The sequence below is a fragment of the Dermochelys coriacea genome, chromosome 11 (assembly GCF_009764565.3).
Source record: "Dermochelys coriacea isolate rDerCor1 chromosome 11, rDerCor1.pri.v4, whole genome shotgun sequence".
Taxonomy (NCBI): Eukaryota; Metazoa; Chordata; order Testudines; family Dermochelyidae; genus Dermochelys; species Dermochelys coriacea.
The window spans coordinates 29048885-29072072 of NC_050078.2; the positions used below are offsets into that span (position 1 = coordinate 29048885).

At 40.0% G+C, this 23188-nt stretch overlaps 1 protein-coding gene across 12 annotated transcripts in view; it reads left to right on the forward strand.

Annotated features, from left to right (window-relative positions):
• Positions 1–23188, forward strand: part of FMNL2 (formin like 2) — a 259549-nt gene that overhangs the window by 184524 nt on the left and 51837 nt on the right. For all 12 annotated transcript variants that reach the window (XM_038421460.2, XM_038421462.2, XM_038421461.2 and 9 more), the window contains 3 exons: positions 9103–9211; positions 11180–11256; positions 11662–11755. In XM_038421460.2, the coding sequence (XP_038277388.1) occupies positions 9103–9211; positions 11180–11256; positions 11662–11755 (280 nt within the window). The remainder of the gene's footprint in view (positions 1–9102; positions 9212–11179; positions 11257–11661; positions 11756–23188) is intronic.

The window sequence follows — 23188 nt, forward strand, 5'->3', positions numbered from 1 at the left end:
ATTCCTGATACAATTTGCCATGACACAGAGCTGGCTTAGTGATTTTATTTCATACGTATTAATTGAAGAAAGACTTTGCTTGTATGTCTTTCCATTGGAACTCATATGACAGCCCTACAATGAAAGCATGATTTTTTTTCCTTCCAAAGGCTTTTTCCTTTCCTAAAAAGCTGCATATGACAGTGGGAAGCTCATGGAATTTTCAAACAAAATGAATTGCAGACTTCATTCAGACTCTATGTACTCTGGAGAGCTTCTATCCATGGCACCCATTTCCCTTTAACTACTGGGACAAAAGGAAGAAGGTGGGCAAGGCAGAATTAAGGCAGTTATAAGCCCAGACCCTCTTATCTGAGCACACTATACAGAGGATAATGCAAAGAACTGACTACAAAAAATCAGTGAACTATTTTGCCTCTGTATGCAATAGCTGTACAGACAAGTGGAACCAAATGTGTAATATTTAAAAACTAACTCAGAGAATTGTAATACTTTCCTGAATTAGGTGTCCTGCACAATATTTTATATTTATGAATGGAAAATTTAGCATTAGTTGGGATGAGAACACCAGTGATGCCAACTTTTGCAATTTTATCACAAATTTTGTGTTATTTGGTGTTTTTCTTAAAGTTCTGGCTCCTGGAGTTGTGTGATTTTCTGAGAACCTCATCTTTCACTTAAAAAATTTTTTTTGGTCTTCATGGTTGAGCAGAAAAATTTGAAAAAGTGACCCCACTAAAGGCTTAAAAACCAGAAGGCCAATAAAAACAGCTCAAAATGTTCTTTTAAAAAAATCTCAACATTTTAAGCCAATCTCATGATTTTGGGGGGCCTGCTGCATGAGTTTTGAATGTTTGGGATTGGCAAAACTGGAGCACCTTTCCATGCTGTTACTTGTAGAGATATGAATTTCTTTAATTAGGTTAAAACTTGGTGTCTCAATCAGTGAAATAGAGTGAACCTGACAAGTGCACAAGGAGAAGCTGCTAGCCTGAAGTGGCTGAGAAAAATTGAATGACTTTGACCTAATAGGAGGAAGCAAGAGGTCTTGAGTAGTCAAGAACAAGTAGATGGTCTGAGGTGGGTTAAGAGAAAAGGTAAATAGCTGAGTGAATGCAAACAGTCTAGAGCACGAAGGAAAAAACGCAGAGCTGGAGCAACCAAATATATGTCTGTTTTCCAGAGCAGCTCAAAAAGAAATGGCTATCCTAGGGCAAAATGAGAAGAAGTTAGCTCTCCCACACCACATTGGCTAAAAGTTAGTGATCAGCCCAAAGTGACTGTAAGAATTTGCTGCCCCTCATCAAGGAGCTAGGACTCTTTACTGTATAAATATGGTATGGTGCACAAAAGTAAAATTAGGCCTAGTGGTCTATGACAAATGGAAACCTTTTGGTAATTAGTTTTGCCTTTATCTTCACTTAAACTTATAAATATTGAGGGTTACCATTTAAATCCAAACAAAGTTGTTGGCTTGCAAACCATTTCTAGCTACATAAATATAGCGAGGCTTCATAAAAAGTTGCCTATGGCCTCCTATTGATTTTGCATTGTCACAATAAAGAAAGGTGAGAAAATGTCTGGTGTGGATATTCTGGGTCATTTGACTATTGGGAGTAGCTGTAAAAGGCACTAGGTAAACCAGTTTGCAGAATGACTAGGTTTTATTTCAGATTTAGAGAGACTAATTCTTATTAAAGAAATGAATGGGTGATATATTTCAACTCCATTTACTGAAATGATACTGAGGATGAAAAATATTAGTAAATGAGGAATACTCAGAGCTTAGAAATACTGTACTTTGTGATTTTTTTGGTCTTTGAATTTTCAGTGGACAGTAGCAATGCAGATTTCTGTCTATCAAAAATTAATAATTTATTTGAGTTATTGCAGTGAAGAAGCAGAATACGAGAAGAAAGAGAGAGAGCGAGAAAGACTGACAGTACACGAAAAACACCTTTAGTCACATAAAATCACATTAAAAACTATTCAAGAATGTTAAAAAATTACAACATATACACAAAAAATATGGATAAAGTAAAGCAAAATACATCTTAAGCAAACATTAAACAAGGATCAGTAAAGCATCATCATCACCTGGTTCACTCAAAATATTGTTAATACACCAAGTCAACCCAAAAGTGTCCAGATTACAAGTCAATCTGTAGCCAGGCCACAATCAGAGTGTGGAACAGCCCTAGCACATCACACCGCTCTGTCCCAGCCATTATGTTCTGGTGATATTTCAAAGGCTAGTTTTGTTTGACCCAGCAAGAAGTTAGCCAGGCAGGAAACAGGCTGAATGAGAGCACTGTATCTCACTGTGAGAACAAACAGGGACTTGGAGAAAACCAGTCCCAAACTGCTAAAAAGCTGTTGCAAAAAAACAATAAGAGAAATCAAACAGGGGCAGTGTAGGAGACAATGAAACACCATGTCTGAAGTCAAACAGATGGGGCACTGCGCAGACACCTCAGGGGTAATGTGATGCACAAAATAACTGGTTGCTACGATGCTATGCAGGACCCTCCACTGCAAGTCACTGGAACGCTTAGGAAGAGGAGGTTTGTGCAGCATCCTCAAAGCTGGGGACAGAGACATCCCCCTGGCTGCATCAGGACCATCAGAGAGGGTTGCATAATGCTGCCGCACCTTGCCACACATGCCATAGAACTGTCTCTTGGTCATGGTTATAAAAGGAACATTCACCGAACCCTTCCAAGACAACAATCTGCCTGTTGCACCAGGATCTCATCCATAGAAGGGAGACAACTAGTGAGGGGAACACAGGATACCTGCTGGAAGAACAGTCCCTGCAAAAACTTTCTGCAAATACTGAGCAGCCTGCTGAGGGAGCACACCTGGAATTCAGCCAGGACCTTACCAAAAAATATACAGACCAGATTATGGTCTGAACAGCAAGAGCTGTCGGAGACTTCCAGATTGACCAACTAGGAACAACCATGTGGGACAGCTTGGTCAACCCACCCTGGGTAAAAGCTGTAATCAGGCTCCTGGAGAAAACTTCAGCAGGAAAATATGGGTTAAAAAACACTGGCTCTTCCAAGAGTCATAAACTGGAAAATGCCTGGTCTGATTGCATGCTTCGCAAAAGTAGCCAGGTTTTTAAAAGACCGTTATAGAATGGAGGCAAATCGAGCTTCTGTGATCGAGATGGCAAGGGATGTCTAGGATTGCTGAACAGACTGGAGGTGAAGGGATGCCTCCCTGCTGACTAAATCGGTAAGCCTCTAGCCCCCTTCATCTTGGCAGGAACAGCAAATTAGAGTGCAAACAGTGGTAACTATTAAAAAATGGTTAATATGCCTCTGAATCTGGCCCAAAAGTCTCGGGTGGAGGGGGTCCAGACACACTAGCCAGTTCCACAAGATTGAGGCCACAAGATTGTTGGCAGTCAAAACCCACCTCCAAAAAAGAGAGTCTAGGAAGGAGCCCGCACCATTTCTGCAAATGCCCTTGCACCTTCTCCTCAGTTCCCACCCGCTTCCTTAGCATATATTGTTCAGATCCAAAAAAGACCCTCAGCACCTTAATCCCAGAGGTGCCACTGCAATTGTTGAAATTCAAGTCCTCTAATAATTTGGTATTAAAGTGGTAGTGGAAATCACAGGCAGGAAGAGGGAGAGACACACTGACAGAGACATAACGATGATCAGATGAGTGAGTGGGAAACATGGAAGACAAAACAAACATATTCACACTGGCCTTCATGTTATAAAAGTGATCCAGTCTAGTCCCTGAGACCTGACTGGGAGTAGCTTTCAGCTAAGAGTACTGCCTAACAATGGGCTGAGAGAACTTTCAAACATCTACTAGCCCAAAGGTCTGCTGGAGACAATACAGCTCCCTGGCTGACTGAGGGTGTGGCTCCTCATGGTTCATGTCTAAAACATAATCTACAGTGGAACTGAAATTTCCTCCGAGGACAATAATAGTATCAAGGTCACAACCAGGCAGCATGGGCAAGTGTCTGCAGAAAGGACATAATCTCACCTCAGAGTAGGGGCATACACAGTAAAAAGATTTTAAAAAATAGTGCCAATACATGTCTCCACCTGGAGGAACCAGCTCTGCACAATCTCCTTCACAGAAAGGATCAGTGCCCCTGCATCCTGGAAAAAGAGAACAGCTACCCCAGCAGTGACATTGGAGCCGTAGCTTGAGAAAACTTTCACTTCCGATTCCTTCAACCAGTTCCCCTGATTGTCAGGGTCTCAGGGTGCCTCTTGCAAAATGACAACATCAGCCCGTTTTTGTCTGAGAAATTCAAAGAGTTGTGTCCTTTTATCACCATCCTGGCATCCGTTAATATTTAGAGCCAAAGTTGAGCAGCGCCATGAAGACTAAAAGCAGAAAGTCAAGCATCAGAGAGAAACAATAGAAATTGGAAGTACTTTGAACAAGATGAGCCATGGGGAGACCTATATATCTTGAACAATCCCCGAGCTTCTGCACCTTGCTCAGCAACTTTTTGAGATGGAAATGTTTCCTACGATCAACTGAGGTCTCTCTCGAGACAAGGGCAGCTGAATGAGCAAAGTACTGTAAGACATGGAAATAGCCCTGGACCCTTTAGTGCTGTCCAAAAAGTCACAAATCTCCTTCACGCTGTACCCACCCTGGCTGAGACATCAGGAACCAGTAAGGAGTCAGAGAGATCAACGTCATCCTCTTCATCTCCCTCAGACTCCACCTGCTCAGACAAATGTTGAACCGCCACTATAACATTCTCATCATTCATGAAGGAGGGAGATTCAGTGGGAGCAGCTGGCATGTCTGTTTTCCCAAAAAGGGTAAGTAGTACAGCCTCAGGTGGGGACCCAGAGTCATCATTGCAGCATGCAGGATTGGGGGTTTGAGGACTCACCATGCCAAGGAAAGACAGTACTCCACTGGGAGCTCCAGGCATGGAGCTACCTCCCAGTGCAATGCTATCCTTCTGAGGACACACAGCTCCATCCTCAGCCACTGTGAGCAGCTCAGGATTCCTCCAAAGTCTTAGCCCCTGTTAGAAAGGAGTCACGCCTAAATCCATCTCATTGGTCTGTTCTTCACCCAGATCTCTACAATCTCTCTCTGCTCCCTATGCCGGGAGGTGGTCCTCAATCTCAAGGACTCGTTTCTGTCCAGGCGCAAGTAATGGGGTCACAGCAGAGGTTCCACTGTGAGGGCTGCTCCCTAGACAATGGCAGACCACCTATGGTGAGGAAGAGGTGATAGAATCTAGCAATGCAGATGCAGGCTCTGTTTTCTGCTGGTCCCTTGATCTCCCAGCCCCCTTCCCATTATCCTGGGGTCCCACTTCCTTACCATGGACCCCAGAGCCAGCGGTCCCTCAGCAGGACTCCCTCAAATGAAATATTTCACCACAAAGGAAATATTTCATACTTTCAGAGGTAGCAAACACTGTCTAATCTGCCCCATCCATGTGGTGCTTTTAAATCAGGTTCAAGAAGTGTTCAGGGTTATTTGAAACCACATAAACCTGATGCCAGAATGACATAACATGCCTCACCTCTGGCTTCTTTCAGCCTAACAGCAGAAACTACCTTTCCATAATAGGATAGATCATACACTATTGTCTCATTGTGAAGGAAATGGGGAAACATTGGAAAAACAGGAGCAAACAAGTAAACAACACAGTACAAGAGACAGCAGGCACATATGAAACCCCATGCTTGGGGTCAAACTGATAAACCTATCTGAATTAGACCCCATGAAAAAAACACCCCCACTTCCCACTTCCCATGGAAAAGGAGGGGGAGCCAACTACACCCCTAAAATAAACAGCATGTAACAAAAAAAGGACAGACTAATAGAAACCCAGCTAGTGTACACAACACATGTCATGCACAGCCTGACTCTCAGAAACTGCCACAATCCCGAGAGAGAGAGAGAATTTAAGTTACAGGCTAAACAGATTACATATGACTTTCCTTGGGCTGGCCAGATGGTTATTGTTTTAAAAGGTACCATCACAGAAATGTGTTTGTAATTCCATTCAGGCTGTGGTTAGAGAGAGATGGCTCTTAATTTTAAAAGTTGTGATTATATATTGAAACTAGATTGACTGATACCAAAATCTGGATCGCTCTTTTTCACTTTTTTTTTTAAACATATAAACCAAAAACTGTCTATGGGATAAATTGTGAAAAGTGCAGTGCCAAATGTGAAGATGCCTGCCTGTGTTTGAGGAAGGCTTCTTTTTACAAATGATGGCAACTAGTAAACTGGCTGTGTTTTATCTATGAATGTCTTTTTTCTCAAATGGTAATACACTTGTGTAATATAATTTTTTCAGGTATTTTAGTGGCATTAATATTATTTAAATCACTGTCGCTATCTCGTCATTGATTTTTAGATCTATTCCTACATTTGGAGAGCTGAGTTTGATAGTTTGAAGACAGCAAATGTAATAAATGTTGGGCTCAAACGGCCAGTTTACTGCAAAGACAGGCACAGAAAAAAAGAGAGATGCACAAAAATGGGCTAAAATCTGGGAGCTCAACTCTGAACTTCTTGGACACCCTATTAAACTCATGCATATGTAGGGACTGTAGAACCAGACCATGTAGAAACATGCTTATGTGTGTTGTAACATCCTTTCACTCTCAAATTACACTAACTGATCCAGATATATGAATTCAGCCATGCTAACAGCCAGCAGTGGGAGTGGTCTGCTGTGCGCACCCTGAACAAATGCTAAGATAAGAGGATGATTTTACTGCCACAAAGTTTGTGGTTGTAAATCTGCAGGAAGCAACACTCTTCGCAGCACTGGATATAGAATACAGAATATAATCACATGACCGTGTCATCATATGATCACGAGCACCTGAGAGCAACATGGCCATTTAGCATAGAGGAGTGTTGCTACAACATGGATGGAGCAAACAATCCAGATTCCACAGGAGGTGGAATACATGGTGTGCACAGAAAACACTGCTCCTCCAGATTACTGTCACACTCCAGCTGCCAGATTAAGACACAAGAGTGAGTGCACCAAACTCAGTAAGTCTAAATGTCATATGGACTTAGATATTGATATGGCATTCGTAGCTGATGTGCAAATATACACCATTGTATAACTAGCTGCCAGTACCTGAGGTCAACAGCTACTCCCACCCTCACAGTCTGCTAGCAGACATACAATTCCAACTCTAAGAGGCCGTCAATGCACATCTGACACAATCTGTATCTTGCAATACTATGCTTCCCCTCCATGTCTTTAGGATGTATTTGTGTATGGTAACATAGGCTGCTACTTGCCTCACTGAAACTGAGTAGTCCTGCCATGTCTCTTGTGTGTCCCTCGAGATAGCTGAAGCCCCTAATTTAGCTTCTGGAAACTGCTTGAATTTTCATCTCTGGGCTTGATTTTGCTCTCACTTACACTGGTGTAAATCAGTAGTGTGATTGAGGTCAGTAGGATTACAGTGGTATCTAAGGTCTTCTTTATGGATCTATTTTAACATTGGTTCAGCATGTGCTATAGGATTTTTCCAAAACCATACGTCCCTTGTACCAGACAACACCCACTTATCCCATAGTACCTTGCATGCAGAGTCCAGATGCATGGTTGCATGAGAGAGCACACAGTGTTGCAAAATGTCTTCCATTCCTTTTGCAGAGTTTTCCTGGAAAGCCTATTTCCTGGGGCAAATAGGCTCTCTGAATTTGAGGGACACAACTTGGCTGATACCAGACATTTATCTGTAGTGCCTATCTAGATTATCATGCTGTTGGTAGTTCATTCAAAAGATTATCATGGCCATAATTACAATTTTCTCATTATATATTCAATTTCTAAATTCACTAAGAGTGTAAGAATGTAACTGTATTGTTCTTGTACATTGATCTCTTATTTTCTTATGCAATGGTTTTCAGTTTTGCTTTTGTCTACAACCTGGCATCTCATGAAGAAATGAAATTTGTGTTTCAGTAATGGTCCATGGAAATGGCAGATTTAAAGAGTTCCCTTTTTATTTGTTCCATGGACTCACCTAATAGGATTTAAGTTGGTTTACAAGGGTCAGAGTCTAATAAAAATAACACATGCTTCTGTTTTGGGGAAGGCTCTAGAAAGCTGGTTCCCTTCCTCCCGCCCAAATACTTTTAGAGGACTTTCAGAAACTTCATCTTCTTCAGCATGAAAGCCAGACATTTTTAAATAGAATCTGGTCTCTAATTATACTATTATTCAGGTAGCACAGCTGTGAAAATTATAGATGTAAGGTCAAATTCTGTTTGTTACATATGTTTAGACTCAGAGACATCCATATGATTCCTCACATGTTATAAAGAGAAAATTTTAGACCTGTGTAGAATGTGTGGAACAAATCTGACACTTTCCTTTTATGGACAACTATTTCTGTCTTGTTATATTTCCATCAAAGATGCAGCTACCTGTCTTTAGGTGAGTGACACTATTGGCAATGGCAGTGGTTGCATTGTATGGAAAAGAAGGGACTGGCAGTTTACAGGCTTTGTGCTGACTGACTAGTTTTGCCAGGCCTGAAGTTTAGCACAGTGGTGATTAACAGATCATTCTGACAGTGACTAATGCTGGAGTGCCAAGATCCAGAGAGGAGCCAAAATATCCAAGAACAAAGAATAGCTGCTGAACTAATGCCTTCATTGTTTCACTTACTGCTTCAGATAGGGCTGCTTTCTTACTGCCTGTAGACACCTCAACAAATGCAGAAAGGATACTTAATGAAACCAAGAATATTGCACAAAGCACAAAGAGTTCTCAGTTAGAAGCCTGATCTTTCCTCCTCTGAAGTGTGCTTCCCTTCCTGAGGAGTCCCACTGAGGCCTACGGGATTACCCTTGTGCAAACCTAGCACAATGTGGCATAAGCAGAATACGACATGAGGCTTAAAGTGTAAAGAAGATGCTTCTTTTTTTTGTTCTTGTGTCTTTTGTTTACTGTCTAGTTGGATATTGGATGCTTGTATATCCAGTAGACTAGGGAATTTGCATATTTTCATAAATGATGGAGACATACAGCTGCTTCCATACTTTTACTATCTACAGAAGTTGTCCTGTGACTGATATAAATTCCTCTTTTATTTGCAGGTATAATACCTTGCCGAGCAGAAGAACACTAAAAAATTCAAGATTAGTGAGCAAAAAAGACGATGTTCATGTCTGCATCATGTGTTTACGTGCCATAATGAATTACCAGGTACTTGCATTCCAATGATTTTTGACAAAATAACTCTTTTACTTTCTGGAGGTGGAAGAAGAAGCTAGGCATAATCATTTTTAAAAATAAAGTAGATGTGAAAGCTTAATTTCTTACCTGTTACTATACAGTATATTTGCTATATTTATATTCAGTCCATTATAGGCCAAATTCTTTTCTCACTTACATGGAGGCAGTTTTCATTAACTCAGTGGAAGCTGCATTCCTGTAACTGAGATCAGAATTCAGCCCAATATATAGACTTGATATGTGTGAAGTTTAATGGGAATTATACAGAACAGTTAGAATGTTATGCAAATGGCAGATATCAGATTTCTCTCTATGGGCTTATTGCAAAGCAATAATAATAAAACTGCAAGGGAAAGAGTAAACTAGATCAAAATGAAACTTCATTTCAGAATTTCTCTGTATTGTCACTGTGAAATTGTGGTCATACAGCACATTCTTGTGGTTTCAGACATTCCGGATTTTCTCTGTAACAATTGCTGTTAACTGTTACATATTTCCAAAAAAAGCTTCTCAAAAACATCATCTTTGTTTTGCCTTGTACAACCTCTGAAGTATTATTTCTAACCATTTATTTATTTAGGAAGTATTAACAAGTTTACAAACCCTTGCCATGAACATGTTACAATAGTGAGCTGTTGTTTACAAGAGACATACAGGAATATAGTAATAAGATCTCTGTTTAACAGGGTGTTTCCATATTACAGAGTGAGCATCATTACAAAACCTATGACAGGTCATTTCTGTTTGCACATATTTAACAGACCAGGCATGTCTATCAAAAATTAATATTAAAAAAAATGGACAGAGGGGCGGGGTTTTTTTTGCAGGTGAATGTACTTTGAGTATTGAATAAATGACAGCTAAATATCTAAGTATCTATTTGTCCTCTATTTTGTTGCATACATAATTGGTACATTCATTTTTCCATCACCACAAGCTCCATTGTTTTTTAACCAGCCCTCTACAGTTGGACTATTTTTCTTTTTTCAATGAGAGACTATCAGTAGTCTAGCAGCTACTAGTAGGTGAGAGAGAAATTCTGCATTTCCTTGTGTGTGACCACTTCCACCAGGAAGCCCCAGGAGGATTACTAAAGGATCCTTTGGTAATAAATATCCAAAAGTTTGTGTTATCTGGTTACGGATTGCGTACCAAAACTTTCTAATGACTAGACATGTCTGAGAAGCATTTCTGGCACCAACGTATAGGGTAAATTCTGCTCCTGGTTATACCATAGTCAGAGGAATTTGCTGAAGTATTAAAAATCAGTGGCTTTACCCCAGGTTTACACCCATGAAACTGAGAGCAGAATTTAAACCTATGGGCCAGATCCTCAGCTGGTGTAAATCAGCATAGCGCCACACATCTCTAATGAAAAAAAGCATGGATAATGATTTATTGCTATAATAATTGAATGTTTTTCTTAATTCAGTTATGGTTTTCTGCATATTTAAAACACATAAACAGTAATTGTCTTAAAAATATTATAAACCGTTATATAGAAATATAGATATGTGTGTGTTAGAACACATATACTATTCTGTATTGGATTAGAAACTCTTTTTTGAAGGGTAAATGACACACTTGATTGATCAAAAGGTCCAAAATTGTGCGGGGGGGGGCAGGGAGGAAAATAGAAAAAAGAAAAGGATGAAGGGCTGGCAATGGGCATTCCAGAAGGTTATTAGCGTCTGTGTTTGTCAGATGCCTCACAGCCAAACCAAAAGTACTTTCCATACTGCTGGTAGAAGAACAGTTGGTATGTTCAATATTAAATGTAAATGTGCTGACTGATACCGTAAACTTGACAAAGTTTTGTTTGGCATACAAAGCTATGAAGGGTTGCCAGAATTGGTCATAGACATGTAATTTACTGGAATTTTTGAAAGAATAATTGCAGTCTCAAAACTGAAACAGTATTTCCCCTTCCCATTTCAGTATGGATTCAATATGGTCATGTCCCATCCACATGCTGTTAATGAAATTGCACTAAGCCTGAACAACAAGAATCCCAGGTAAGATGTCAGGAATTTAGGACCTGAGTAAGTAAAGAATATACTGCACTTGATGGCTTTTACGGACACTTTTCAAACTTGCCTATGAACAAGTTTTTTGCACCAGAATAACTAAATCAATTTAGATGCAATGGTGCAACCTCTAATGTAGATACACTTAAATTAGTTAAAATTACACTGAAACCAGGTTTCAGAGTAGCAGCTGTGTTAGTCTGTGTCCGCAAAAAGAAAAGGAGGACTTGTGGCACCTCAGAGACTAACAAATTTATTTGAGCATAAGCTTTTGTGAGCTACAGCTTACTTCATCGGATGTATGCAGTCATCACATTCATCTTGCAAATGAGGTAGAAGCTGAATCATCACTTTATTGTCATTAATTCTTGTGTTTTCTTTCTTTTTTAACAGAACAAAAGCCCTTGTCTTAGAACTGTTAGCAGCCGTTTGTCTTGTCAGAGGAGGGCATGAAATTATTTTATCTGCGTTTGATAACTTTAAGGAGGTACGTTATTCTGCTTCATCAGAGACTGATGCGCATACATATAGATTTGATATGGTCTGCTGGAGCTTCATGGTTTATCTTAATTTCCTGAGGTATGGAGAGTGGCTGATGTTCCACAAACTACTTTGAGATCAGTGACATAAACAGAGGGTTAGGGCCTGATTCTGATCTGACACCAGTTCTACTCCACTCAGCTCCAGTAGAGTTAATCCTCATTCAGGCTGAAATTAGAGACCAGAATCAGGTGATGCTTTGATAAAGTGATAAGTCTCATAAGGGCTTCTGTTTTCCACATTTCACACCTAAATTTAAAGTGTTTGTTTTTATTATATGACTCTTAATATACAAGTAGAGATGAACCCATGTGGCAGATTTTGGGTGCAGATTTGAATGTCTCCAGAATTGCAGGAAGGAAATGGATTCAGATTCAAATTTTGAACCCATCTCTAAATATAACCTGACTTTCCATTCTTCTGCTTGTGGAACTTCCTTGAAGTCCATGGGAATGTAAATCAATATCAGGATTGTTGTCATTTCAGAAGAATCTGACTGTTCAGAATGAAAGCTAAAAATTCTCAAAAACTCATAACATAATGTTACCTCCTGTACGTTCGTCTGTTTACACTCAGTTTTCCTTGGGCTGTCCTTACCACTTTCATATTGGCTATCAAATATAACATAGCAAGATATGAGACAAAGGCCTCCTATTTCATTCATTTTAATTAGATGTGACAAAATATAGTATTGGATTCATTATTACTAAATTCAATTTTTAAAATAGCATAGAAATTCAAATCAAAATGATATGAGCTAGGATATAAAACACAAATTTTCAGGTTGATTTGTAGAACTGAAATAGCTGGCATGCAGTAATTCTGTGCACTCTTGACCAACAGTTTGTCTATATTAGAGCTGGACGTGTGATTTCCAGCTTGAGGAGACATACCCATGTTAGCTCTCATCATGCAACCGTGCTAAAAATAGAAGTGTAGCCAAAGTGGTGGGAGGGGATAGCCACCTGAGATGCAGTTTAGGATCACTTTTATAGGTTCTCAGATGAACCAAACACAGTTTTTGTTTCTAAATTGCTCTTCCACTTTATAGGGCCATTTCCAAAGTTCTCTGAATGCAAAACTACTTTTGCCATTAGTGGAATTTCACATGTGGAGGGATTGCAAAATCAAACCTCGGGGTGGAATCTTGACCCTCATGAAGTCAATGGCAAAACTCCCATTGACTAAAGTAAAGCAAGGTTTTCTTCCTGGGTGTTGGAGATGTATAAGTTTGGGTTCACCATTAAAGAGAAAATTGTTGCTTCACTAAGTTTGATCTATCCTAAAATTGTTAGAATTTGATGAATACCAACTAGATTGTGAACAAATGTGGGTTTTTTTTGTTTTGTTTTTTATTAAACCCTCCATTGCTCTTGAGATAAAAAAGAAAAATATTTTTCAATTGTCCAACCCAGAAAGCAAGTGTAAGCTCAGTCATTTGGTTGTTCTGCTGTGAGAAGCTAACACACATTGAACTAAATTCTAATGCAGAGAACTCCTCTATTTCTGAAAGGTTGTCATACAGCCACTAGCTGGCTTCCCAGAAGCTTGCCATCCATTTTCCACCTCATAATGCCTTGCTCCTCTCTAACCATGTAAACAGCGGAAAGCATTTTTATTTCTGGCGCTTTGTTTCTTTAGCTAAGTAATATGTATATGTTGGGCCAGTTAACTATGACCCTTTACATACCACAGCAAAAATAAATGTCTGATTCACAACAATCTTACTTGCAATTTCATCTCAATTAATACATGACTCTCTTATCAGCTATAGTATTTAAGATGGGATTTTCAAAAGCATTCTGTGTTAAGCTAACTTTGCTTCCACTGAAGTCACTAGTAGTTTTACTTTTACTACCTTTAGCATAATTCTGATAGCATAATTCTGCTTTCAACCACACTGATGGAAGTTATCCCCCCCTCCAAAAATTGCTTTGCATTTTGGGAATTCTCCCAACTAGAATTCGGATGTAAAATTACACCTATTATTATGCAACTTTACCATACCTATAGTTGCTGGACAGCTGTAATTTCAGATTCTGAGCATAATTTTGAAAGTGGTCTCCACCTTGCCTCTACTGCACCCTCAATCTTGCAAGAGCAAATAATCGTGAGCATGGTTTTAGACCTAGAACAACATAGGAATGTATTTGATGTCATTTACACGTCTGTTTCCATGATTGCACTTGTATGTCAGGTAATTATAGATATAAATGACATTATTTGTGCCTGTAGATAACTGTGGGTATAACCCTGTGCCTGTCAATTGCAGTGACACAATGGAAAATTGGTGTCAGGCACTCTTATCCACAGATTGAAAAAGAATCGTGGTCCTGTTGTGTAGGCACAGAACTGAGTGTTGGAGTTTTAATCCAGCTCTTTCACTCGTTCCTTTGTGGCTTTGGGCAAGTCACTTAACATCTCTGAAATAAAAAGAAAAGGAGTTCTTGTGGCACCTTAGAGACTAACAAATTTATTTGAGCATAAGCTTTCGTAAGCTACAGCTCACTTCATCGGATGCTGTAGCTCACGAAAGCTTATGCTCAAATAAATTTGTTAGTCTCTAAGGTGCCACAAGTACTCCTTTTCTTTTTGCGAATACATACTAACACGGCTGCTACTCTGATCTCTGACATAGTTTGCACCTTTGTAAAAGGAAATGAATTATACAAATGAACATAATGAGAATGTTGAGAGGAATAACTGGATAATGTTTGTGAAGGGCTTTAAATACAGAAAGTGCTGACTGAGTGCTAAATACAGCATCATTATTCCAGTTTAAAATTCTGTATACAGAAAGATTGTAGAAGGGAGGTAATTGTTAGGAATTACAGACTAGTTTGGCAAGTCACTACATAATGCATATCACTTATCAAATCTACCTGTGAACCTTCGTAATCACCTCTCTATAGGTATTTATTGTCATTATGTGTCACAAATAAGTAAAAAGTTACTTTTACTGACTCCTATAATTCTTTTAATATAACTTCTTGTTGCTGTTTTATGTTTCTCTTGCAGCTAGTTTTGAAAGACTTTTATAACCCAATCAGTTTGTATTTTGTTGTTTATTTACTTGTATCATATTCTGTTTGATCAAGTTGTTCTGTAGTAATGGAGCTGTCTGGATGTTATCATTGGAGTTATAGTGCAAAGAGTGATTTTTTGTCCATAAATTCTGTTTCTAACTATTTTTGTATTTGTTTGATTCTGATATTTATTTCTTGTTCTGTTTTCCAGTTTGTTCTGGTTCAAGAATTAGTTTTCAGTAAAGATTTCAGGGCTTTATGCTTTGAATTTTTTTAGCCAGTCATATTACAGATCTCTGAGTCATTGACATGTAAAATATTTAATGGCAGATTTATAGCGGTATAGCTCTAATTTAAAATACTGTGAGCATAATAATATTATTATGGCATCTTTAACAATATGTTGTAATTCTGCCACAGTTTCATTGTGGTTCTTTCATCAGACACAGTATAAAAAAGGAAGAAAGATTAGATCTTGTCAAGCTAGATCTCTGCCATTTTACTTGCATGCCATAAACTAGCTTCAAAAGAAACCTGAACTGAAGTCTGAAACTCACTCTATAAGTCAGTAGAGAGAACAATACATTTCAGACCAAATTCTCCTCTCATTCACACCAGTGCAAAGCAGAAAGAACATCAGCGATTTCAATAAACTTGTTTTCAAGTTTATGCTGACATGCAGAATTTGGCCTTTAGGCTTTGACTGTGCAGGGACAGTGCTGGTAGTCTGAAACAGTTTTCAAGAATCCATTTTGAAAATGTTTTAAAGAATATGGCTTTTCTGGCTAGGGCCATGCAGTCTGACTGAGGCATACTTTTTTTTTTTCCTATTTCTTTTTTTTAAAACCTGGCTGATAAAAATTATTTTTGTCCAACCTGAAATCCTTTGCAATATTGGTTCTTGTACCCAGGCAGTTTCCAGTGTAGACAGAGGGCCTGACTCAGCTCAAGGGCTTATTTGTTTTCTGCAGAATAATTAAAGCAATGTCATAACTGATTATTTCTGAAACGGAGCCATGTGGATATACTAAAGCCAAACTGTTGCAAACTAGAATATTGAGGGAGTACCAAACCCGAATGTAGCATACCCCGAAGGGAAAAAATATCTATGAATCTCATGCACCCAAAGAGGAATGGAAACCAAGCACAAAGATATGGTTTAGAATTGATGGAGAAATAGGGAGCTCTGTGCTGGATATGTTTCTTAGAGGGCAGAAGAGTATGTTTTAATCAATTGCTCTAGTCATAGGTATTCCAAGTTGTGAGGTCAGGTTGTACATTCAAGCAGGTGAATGTTGCATCTGCTAAATTTCTTTTTCTGAGTTTCATTTTGCCAAAAGTCTTGTGAGAAATAAAGAAAGAAAAAAGAAAAAGAAAAGATAGGCAAGACTGAGGCCACACAGAAATCTCTTTGTAGTGAGGAACCATCAGTATCTCCACAATTCTCATTAGTCTCCACTTTTAATAGTCTGCTTTTTGTACAATTGTCATTCTCAGTAATTTTGACCAGAAGATGGTAGTTGAGTGTAACCAACTAACGATTATTCTGTTGCAATTCATGTGCCCATTTGATGAGTTGCATTCCACAGCCTAGAAGCTATTTGGTAGTATCATGTCTGTTGCAGTCCTCTGGGATGGAGGTTTTCTTAAAGAGCTTGTCCAAATTCTGGGTCTTGCACGTTTCCTTCATTCCATTATAGAGGTGAGGAGAATTAATTCCTGTGTCAAGGTTCTTAAATTAATCTAATCCATTTTCAGGAGGAGTAAATCTAAGATAAAGATGAAAGAGAGCCTGAATAGGGTTTGAAGAGTCCATCTCCTGCCTCTTTCTGGACAAGGTGGCCTTTTGCACTATTCTCTGCACTATAAAATCAGTTTTATGTCCCAATATTGTTTGGCCATTGTATGTCAGAGGAAAATTGTGCTGCATTTTATTAACTTGGTATTTGAGAGTCTGTCTAGTTTTATTTACGAGGGACTTGGGTTTGGTTCCAGCAGCTCTTGGAGTGTAGTCTACCCTAATCCAGCCTCTAAAACATCCTGGGATAGAGGGATTACAAGTAAATTGTGGTAACAGTGGAAATTGCTCCTTGGTTTTGGTTTACATCCTGGAGTGAGCAGAGGTTACTTACCCTTTTCTTAAAGAAAGCAGCTTCAGTATGTATTTCAGGGCCCTCTCTTGCTCTTTTTCTAAGAAAGACTTCCTATCTGCATGTGTTGCTTGACTAAATTTTACTATATTTATGTGAAATAAATTAGATGTACTGTCCCACGTGTAATAGAACAGCCAGTGGCATTTTGTTATCTATTTACTTTTCTTTTTGCTGTTTACAGCCTGCTGCTTTTTTTGTTTGCAGCATATGGGAGGAAAATGCTCTTTGAATGGAGTACTCAAGTGCTGGCTAGGTTAGGAATTCTCATTCTTACCATGACACCTGTTTTCATCCACTTGCTGCTAGTCCTCATTTTCCAGTATTGAGAACTGGTTTTAGTAGCAGTAAATAATTGCTGTGAAATAGAGGAGAAATTCAGAGCTGCATTTCACAGTAAGATTTCTTATGACTTAGTTGCACAATGTAGCGTATGAATGAACTGTTTCTAAACTTGAATATTAGACTCTGTTCCAGTGAATGCTAATGACGGGATGCACTAGAACTGAAGTGATAACAGCAAGTCTGGGTTGTGGTTTTGGAGTGATAAACAATGATGATGACAGAGCCAGAAGAGTACCCAGAAGTCACCTACTACAGGACAGGCCCAACAAAGAAAACAACAGAACACCACTAGCCATCACCTTCAGCCCCCAACTAAAACCTCTCCAACGCATCATCAAGGATCTACAACCTATCCTGAAGGACGAGCCATCGCTCTCTCAGATCTTGGGAGACAGACCAGTCCTTGCTTACAGACAGCCCCCCAATCTGAAGCAAATACTCACCAGCAACCACACACCACACAACAGAACCACTAACCCAGGAACCTATCCTTGCAACAAAGCCCGTTGCCAACTCTGTCCACATATCTATTCAGGGGATACCATCATAGGGCCTAATCACATCAGCCACACTATCAGAGGCTCGTTCACCTGCGCATCTACCAATGTGATATATGCCATCATGTGCCAGCAATGCCCCTCTGCCATGTACATTGGCCAAACTGGACAGTCTCTACGTAAAAGAATGAATGGACACAAATCAGACGTCAAGAATTATAACATTCAAAAACCAGTTGGAGAACACTTCAATCTCTCTGGTCACTCGATCACAGACCTAAGAGTGGCTATACTTCAACAAAAAAGCTTCAAAAACAGACTCCAACGAGAGACTGCTGAATTGGAATTAATTTGCAAACTGGATACAATTAATTTAGGCTTGAATAGAGACTGGGAATGGATGAGTCATTACACAAAGTAAAACTATTTCCCCATGGTATTTCTCCCTCCCACCCCACCCCCCACTGTTCCTCTGATATTCTTGTTAACTGCTGGAATTAGCCTACCTGCTTGTCACCATGAAAGGTTTTCCTCCTTTCCCCCCCCTGCTGTTGGTGATGGCTTATCTTAAGTGATCACTCTCCTTACAGTGTGTATGATAAACCCATTGTTTCATGTTCTCTGTGTGTGTGTATATAAATCTCTCCTCTGTTTTTTCCACCAAATGCATCCGATGAAGTGAGCTGTAGCTCACGAAAGCTTATGCTCTAATAAATTTGTTAGTCTCTAAGGTGCCACAAGTACTCCTTTTCTTTTTGCGAATACAGACTAACACGGCTGCTACTCTGAAACCAATGATGATGACTAGAACTGAAGACCTTTGAGAGTCTTATAGTGTTGATTTCATGGCTTGGCTCCTTCTAATACTTTTTGAAGATCTAAGATGCTCAGGTCCTTAAACATCATGATCAAGGTGGTAAAATGTGTAGATAGATAAATAACCATATGCTTACTTTTGTTTACTTTCTCTTTGTTTCCACAAAAACTTCAAAGTCTTCAGAGCTTTAGAGTACAATAACTCCTCACTTAACGTTGTAGATATGTTCCTGAAAAATGTGACTTTAAGCGAAACGATGTTAAGCGAATCCAATTTCCCCATAAGAATGAATGTAAATGGGGGGGTTATGTTCCAGGGAATTTTTTTTTTTGCCATGCAGTACAGTGCTATAGTTGGGAGGTGCCCCCACCTTTCCCCACACAGACACAGCCCTCTGGCCCTGCAGACAATGAGGCAGGCAAGGAGGCTGAAGGTGCCGTAGGCTAGGAGAAGCACGTTGTGCAGCGGCAGCTTCCCCTACTCTGCAAGCACCAGGGGCTCAACCCTCCGCCCGCCCACTCCACCCCTTCCCCCAAGCACCCACCCTTAACCCGCCTCTTCTTCCTCCCCCCTTTACTCCGCACGCCACGTTCTCACTCCTCCTCCCTCCCTCTCCTGCCTCCTGCCCCCGACAATCAGCTGGTTTGTAGCATTGGGGAGGCAGCAGATGGCGGGGGAGCCTGCGCACCGAGACCTCGCTCCTCCCCCTTCCCTCCTGAATGCCGCAAGGCAGCTGATTGCCACTGGCAGGAGGGGGAAGACACTGATCCGTGGGGTCTGCCGGCAGGTGGAAGGCGCTGTGGGGGGGGGCGTGGAGCTGATAGCGGGGCTGCCAGCTGTGGACAAAGCAGGCAGCCAAACGATGTTATAGCGAAACATTGCACAACTTTAAATGGAGCATGTTCTGTAATGGAGCAGGGACGTAAGATCGAAACAACATTAAGTGAGAGGATGGTAAGTGGGGAGTTACTGTACAAGGTGTTGCCTATCTTGGAATTTATCCTTCCATTACCCAATCTCATGGCAGACACAGGGTGATTTCTTTGGCAAAGCTGTTCTTGCTATCTGTCAGATTGGTTACCATCATCCAAATTCCATCTTCATTCATTGCTGCCTAGTCTGCCTTCACTGGCAATGCCATCTTCAAATTGATGGGATGATAGAAGATGGAACTGGAGAAGACCTTTTAGCTCATCAAGCCCGTCAGTGTGCCAGAGTTGGATATAGTCCCCAGATAGAGGATGGATCAAATTGTAAGAGTTTTGCTGTACTTAATTGTAGTCAGAAGCCCATGATGTTTTGCTTGAGCCATGCAAAAAAATGTATAAAAAGTTATATATTTTCTTGTTGAATGTGCAAAAAATCTTGAGTCAAATTTCTTCGCTGCGGTAAGGGTGTTTTTCACAGGCTGAGAAACAAACAAACCACTTTTCCTATTGGCAGAACAGTAGGTATTGAGCCAACTGGGTTATGAACCAGGAAGTGTGGAGAAGGATGTTGGTGAAAAAGGTAAACATTCCAATCCATGTTAGAGCCATGAATTTTTGAAAATCTTTATTTTTCAATGCAGTAAAATCTGTCTGGGGAAATTTTACTTCTCTGTTAGGTGTATGCACACTGGCTTTCTTTATCTGGTGGGTTTCCAAAGAATAACTTTGATCCTTGGTGGCTATATAGAATAGCCTGTGATGTCAGATACCTATAGATTTGTAAGCGAAGTGGCTTTTTGTAGGGAATTCATTACAGCCAAGCTCTATTGTGCAAAGTAATTCCAGTGCTCAAAAAGGTCTCCAAAGATGTGCAGTCTTATTTTTCTCACATTTTCCATTATATGAGTTCAAACTAAAAATTGGTCTCGTCAAGAAGCTGTTTATGTGCCTTGATGGATAGCTTTGTTTTGGACTTCCTTTAGAATCTGATATTGTAGGTGGTTTTTGTTAGTTTTTGTTTTAAGAAATGCGTTTTATAATATTTAATGGGTAATCCCACTGAGTATTTCCAGTTTTTTCCTTCAGCTTCTGTCAAGTCTCTTTATTACATACCACATAAAAAGTATTTGTACTCCCTTTCTGCATTGCAGAGGATTGTAGATATTTTCTTTTTGATTGTTTATGGTTCTCTCTAACACTGAAATCTAGCTGATACACCAAGAATTGACTCTGAGCAAGTTTCCTTTTCACAGACAGATGGGACATAAGAGCCAACCTATACTTTCACCCAGAATTGAAACGAAGCCTAAACGGAACTTTGAGTTTTGAAACAGTTTAGATACCTTTTTTTTGTACACTTCTGACAAAGTTCTTCCTGGTTCTTTCTGGAAGTGGAAGTATTAGAATACTGGAAAGAGAGGGTGTTCTTGCAGTACTTTAGCCCAGCTGGAGGCACTTGAAATCTCTCATGAAATCCTGTTCTCATGAGATTCCTTGCCCAGTTTGGAAAACTCAAGAAGATTGGGTTGAAACATCCAAAAAGCATCCAAACTTTGCCATTAGCCAAATTGAATATTGCTGCTAAAAAGTTTGAGGTTCACCCATCTCTACTCTCAAAAGCACTGCTGCTATGCTATTGCAGTAAAAGTCAGCCAAAGCATTTAATGGTCAGTGGGATTTGGGGGTTCTCAGCTCTTTGCATAATTGTGACCTAAAGGAGCAGTCAATTGAAATCTGAATATTATAGAAGTGTATATAGTTGAATTGTGTTGGTAGGATAGGTAGGGTCCAATTGGACCTACATGGTTCAGTGCACGGATTTCATCTTTCTATACATTCTTTCTCAAGCCTACCATTGAGTCCAACCTGATAAGTGCTGAGCACTGGTAACCCCCATTCACTTCAGTGGGAGCTGCCCATGCTCATCAGGTGTCTGATCCTACTCCCATTGAACTAAGTGGGGACAGGACTGCTTCCTAGGTGTGCAGCACTTGTTGGGATTTGGCCTGTTGCTATCAATGAATCTACTGCTATCAGTGTATTTTAGAAGAATGTTACAGTATGGGCAATAGAACCTTGTCATCACAAGGAGCCTCTTGCTGGACCCATTTATATTCAAAGCAAAATTCTCATTGACTTCAGTGTGAGCAAGAGCAGGTTCCATGTTGCTTGGGAATGGAGAAGTCAGACATTTACCAGCCCATTGTCATCCGCATCAGTTGGTTCATGTTTCTACAGTGCATTGTAACTACATTATCATGCATTTATTTTTTTACTAAGAGTTTTGTTTTATGATCCAAGAATGTTGAAGACTTTTTACCGGGGGGGTACAGAGGCTAACTTGCCCACAGTGGAGCATTCCATTATCACAGGGTGTCCTTAAATCAGCAAAGTAGGCACAGGAAGAATACAAGCCCAGCAGAAAAACTTGTTGAACTGATTTTTTTCTTAAACAGATGTTAGTGAGGTACTGCTGATGGTATGGCTCATGTGGGAGCATTCTCACTTCTAGGAAGATTTTTAAGCTTGTACCCAATGTTGACACTACAAAACGGGGTTTTGTGCGTTGTTGGCAGTGCTGTCCTTTGTATGGGCTATTAAACCCAAGTCCCTAGTGGCTGTCCTACTGGAAATTAAAAACACTGTGGTACTATTTTTTCCCCCAGAAGGAGTGTGGGATAACATAGTTGTCTTGGCCAGAATTCCCTCTTTCAAAAGAAACCAATTCCAAGGTCTAGGACATAAGCTATTTCTGAAGTTATAATGACTTGTGGTTGGCTGCACAATCACTGCAGTATCAGTATCTAACCTTTGCAAAGTGAATCCCTTGGGTATGAAAGTTGCTCTATAAACCCAAGTTCTACTCTTTTCTAGCTGTATGTCCTCTCATTTGCAGGGTGGGTGCCAGAACGTCTCTGCTTTGCTCAACTTTTCTCTCAGAAAGGCAGCATATGAGCAGAGCTTTTTCTACCCCTATTAGCATGTGTAATGTTATATTTGAAAGACAAGGTGGGTGAGGTAATATCTTTTATTGGATTGTGAAAGAAGCAAGCTTGGACAGACGGTACAATAAAAGATATGATCTCACCCACCTTTTCTCTCTCATGTAACGTTTCAGATAGTTGTAACTTTTTACTGCATACAGCAATTTCCCATGAATCTGTTCCTAATGAGTTGGACATAGGTGGGCACCTGCTCGTGATGAATCACCTTCATGCACCGGCCTCAGTGACGGCATCAGCCTATCCCTCGGATGAGGGTTTGTTCATTCTTTGCAACATTACCAGTGTGTGCACAGGACAGTGTGGCCATTTTTATGTCTTATAACATATTTTTGAAAATACGTATATTTGAGTAAAAATCAGACCAGTATAGAAAAAACAAAACACTGGGGGGGGGGCCAGATTCTCCACTTTACACCCACTGGGGACTTCCCTAGGGTGAGGGAAATTCTCATCAGGCCAGACCCAGCTGCTTTCTGCTCCCTTTGTATGTACCATAGGAGTAGAGTGAGCCAGAGAATTTGGCCCTGACTACATGGAGTCTGAAGTATTCCCCCAAGGTTATAAATTGGACATTTTTATAGATGCCATACTTAAGATTGTGTTGAGATTTG